The 3,247-nt window shown below is 47.1% G+C and overlaps 1 protein-coding gene across 1 annotated transcript in view; it reads left to right on the top strand.

Annotated features, from left to right (window-relative positions):
• The window catches only part of LOC104496951 (centrosome-associated protein CEP250-like), a gene marked incomplete at its 3' end in the record, with an annotated part of 32,475 nt that overhangs the window by 8,360 nt on the left and 20,868 nt on the right, over positions 1–3,247 (top strand). The window contains 5 exon segments of the mRNA XM_010140146.1: positions 24–202; positions 632–814; positions 1,754–1,898; positions 2,196–2,342; positions 2,506–2,736. Coding sequence (XP_010138448.1) covers positions 24–202; positions 632–814; positions 1,754–1,898; positions 2,196–2,342; positions 2,506–2,736 — 885 coding nt within the window.

The raw sequence follows: 3,247 nt of genomic DNA, 5'->3' as shown, positions 1-3,247 counted from the left end.
CTTTCCCTGCCCATTTCTTAAAGGTCCTAAAAGAAGAGCTTTCTGCCAGGCAGGACACTATTGATTTCCTGCTGCATCAGCACAGAGAGCAGGAGGAGAAGTGCCAGAAGCTGCAGCAAAGACTTGAACAACTGGAGGAGGAATGCAAGATGTCCAGCAGCCACCAGCAGCATCTCCAGTCTCTGATAGAAGCACTCAGAAGGTGAGTGTCTCCTCCTTCTCCTGCATTCTAGAGGCAATCTGCTTCCAGTTCTTGGAGTTCAGAGGTGTTCTGGGCAAAGAATTCACCTGCCCTGCCACGTGCATGCCTCTGTTTGCCACTGCTTGTCATGCTCTACTGCAAACCCTAAGGCTGTCTTCAAGATGCAGAGCGATGTTGGGATACAAGACGCCTCCCTCTTGACACGCTGCTTCTCTGAATTCTGTTCTTTGGCTGCCCTTTCCTAGGTACTGCTTCTCACCAAATGAAGGCAATAGCCTGCCTTCCTTTCTCTTTCCCCCTTCAGTTACCTTGTGAGGGTAAGAGTATCTGCTTTGCCGTGCTCTCCACAAATCCATCATGGAATGATGAAAATGGGATCTGTGACTCTTCAGATCTCTTAGGTCTTCTAACTGAGCCTTGTCTCTGCAGTGACTGTGCAAATCTTGGGAAAACCAGGGGAGAGCTACAGCAACAGCTTGAAGTAACAGAGCAAGAAGTCTCACTTCTGCGTCAAAGTAACAGAGAATTGCAGCTGAAGGAGGATTCAGCCCAGAGTGAGAAGGTGGAGCAGCAACAGACAATGGAGAGAACACGTCGTGACCAGGAGCTCCTGTGAGTATTACAGCTTTCTGCGGGCAGGGGTGGGCATTGCTGGATTTTGGAGGCCCACCATAAAGAATTAATTTCACTGCTCGTCATTTGTAGTGTAGAAGGGTGGAGGGAGCATGTAGGCAGGTCTGGCTACCTGCTGACATACAGCATAGCTGCCCCCTTGAACTTTCTTTATGACTCTTTAAAAAACTCATATCAAGCCTGACCAGAGTAGCTGATGACAGGCATAAACTGAAACAGAGAGGTTCGGGTTCAGGCTGGGTTTAAGGAGAACAAAAAATTTAGCCATGAAGGCAAACGTGCAGCAGAACAGGTGGCTCAGAGACGTTGTGCAGGTTCCATCTGTGGCCATTTGGAAGACCTGGATTTGGGTAGGGCCTTGAGCCTGGACTGATCTTATAGCTGACCCCAGCTGCTTTGAGCTGAAGATGGACTAGAGGCCTCCCGGGGTCCCTGCTAGCCTGAACCATCTGAGGTCCTGTGATTACTGAACTGGAAATTCCCGCACATCTCCCTAAATACATTGCAGGCTCTTTCATCCTTTTACTGCTGAAGGCAAGACTAATCGTGGGAATATTAATCTGGATGTAAAAATGCTGTCTCACCCAAAGGAGAACTTTGGAAAGTCTTGTATCTAATGTATCAAAACAGAGGGAGAGAACTAAGAGGCAGGAAGCTGTTGAGAGCACCTGAACTTTGTGGAAACATTTCATGATTTGTGGAAGCTTGTTTTGCTTTCTCAGTGACAAGAGTTTCACCTATAGCAAAGACAAAGAGTGGTGCAGCTCTAGTCAGGAAACTCCGTCATTCTTTGGGTGGAAATATAAAGTTGTTGGAAATCATTCAAACTGCCATATCTGGGACATTGTATGTACTCTTGGTTTTGGAACTGAGAATGTTTTTACATTAAAAAAGTTATTTGTCTTTCCCTTCTCACAGAATGAAGGACTTAGCTGCACTTGAAGGAAAACATTCATTATTACAGAGTGAGTTGGTAGCTGCGAGAGAGACAGTGGAGGAGCTGCAGCTTCAGAGGGATCTGCTGAAGCAAGAGAAACATGAACTTACCGTGGCACTGGAGAAGGTATGGTCACCTTATTCTTAGGCAGCAGTTGTGGGAGAGGGAGTTCAGATAGCTCAAGACCACCACAGATAATGCTCTTTCTGGCAGTAGAAGACAGGGAAAATGCTCTCCTTGGAAAACGGTGATCAGACCACACAGGCTCTTTGGGGTAGTGGGTGCCCGCTACCAGCAGACCTGCTGCTTTTTGAGAGCGCTGAACTGGGAGCATGTCAGAGATACAAAAGGGAATCTGGAATGGCTGCTTGAAGTTAGGGATTTTCCTGTCTCTGTTACCACGTTGTTCTTTTGTCTCTTCAGGCAGAGCAGTCCGTTGCAGAGTTGACAGGATCTCGGAATACGCTGAGTGCTGAAATAGCTGATCTACGTGTTGCCACAGCGAAGATGAGCAGTATCAATGAAGCTCTGGCACTGGATAAAGTACAACTGAACAAGCTTTTGCTGCAGGTGAGCAGAGCTGCCAAAGCTGTTGCCAGGTGTTCATCTCCAGCTGCTGCTTCTCAGACTTCTTGCTTTTAGACAGTGTGACTGACTCAGTATGGAAATGTTGGTTTTCCTGTCCAAGCCAAACTCCTGCAGAATGAATTGTACTGTGATTCTGTGATTGTAGCTGGAGCAAGAGAGTGAAGTTCTCTCATGTAAAGTGGATGAGATGGAGAGAGCAAGGATCTCTGACCAGGAGAAGCTGAGCCTGTGTGAGAGAACCAATGAAGAGCTCGGCGCAGAGAAAGCCCACCTGGAGCAGCTGCTGAAGAATGCAGAGGAGCAGCAGGAGGGGCTGCAGGTAGAGCTGAGGGTGCTGGCAGAGGAGAAGGCAGACACCCAAGAGAAACTCAGAGAGGTGAGACCAAAAGCCTGGAACTTTCTGGGTGAGGTTTTGGTTGCTTGGCTCAGTGAGGCTGTTGTCTGCTGTATTCTGCAGCGGTTTTGTAAAGGAGACATTTGGTAGTGCTGAAGGTCAGAAGGCTTTGTTTAGTTCTTTTAGGAAACATTTGATGGTTTTCAGAGCTGTTCTGCAATTCTCTGAGTTGTCTTCTGCTGCTACAGATTCTTTTAATCCATCTGTCTGTGTTGACCCCTTTCTTAGCTTTTGATAAGCTACAGAGAGATGATTGTGTTGTCCATGAATCTGAGTGAGGTGACTACTCTCACACATGGCAGAACAAACTATATAGCTCTGAGTCTTTTTTCTGAGGTTTTTTGCTGTGAAGAAAGAAACTTTCAGAACTTCATTTCTTTGAGCCTGGAGAGTGGGCCGAAGCTGCAAGTCACTGTCTGCTGGAAATGACATCCTGAAATTGCTGAAATTGTATTTGAAGATGTATGTGCAGCTTTGTGGCTGGAAAGGGGGG

This window comes from Buceros rhinoceros, unplaced genomic scaffold (assembly GCF_000710305.1).
Source record: "Buceros rhinoceros silvestris isolate BGI_N320 unplaced genomic scaffold, ASM71030v1 scaffold8727, whole genome shotgun sequence".
Taxonomy (NCBI): Eukaryota; Metazoa; Chordata; class Aves; order Bucerotiformes; family Bucerotidae; genus Buceros; species Buceros rhinoceros.
This window is presented reverse-complemented; position numbering and strand designations above follow the sequence as displayed.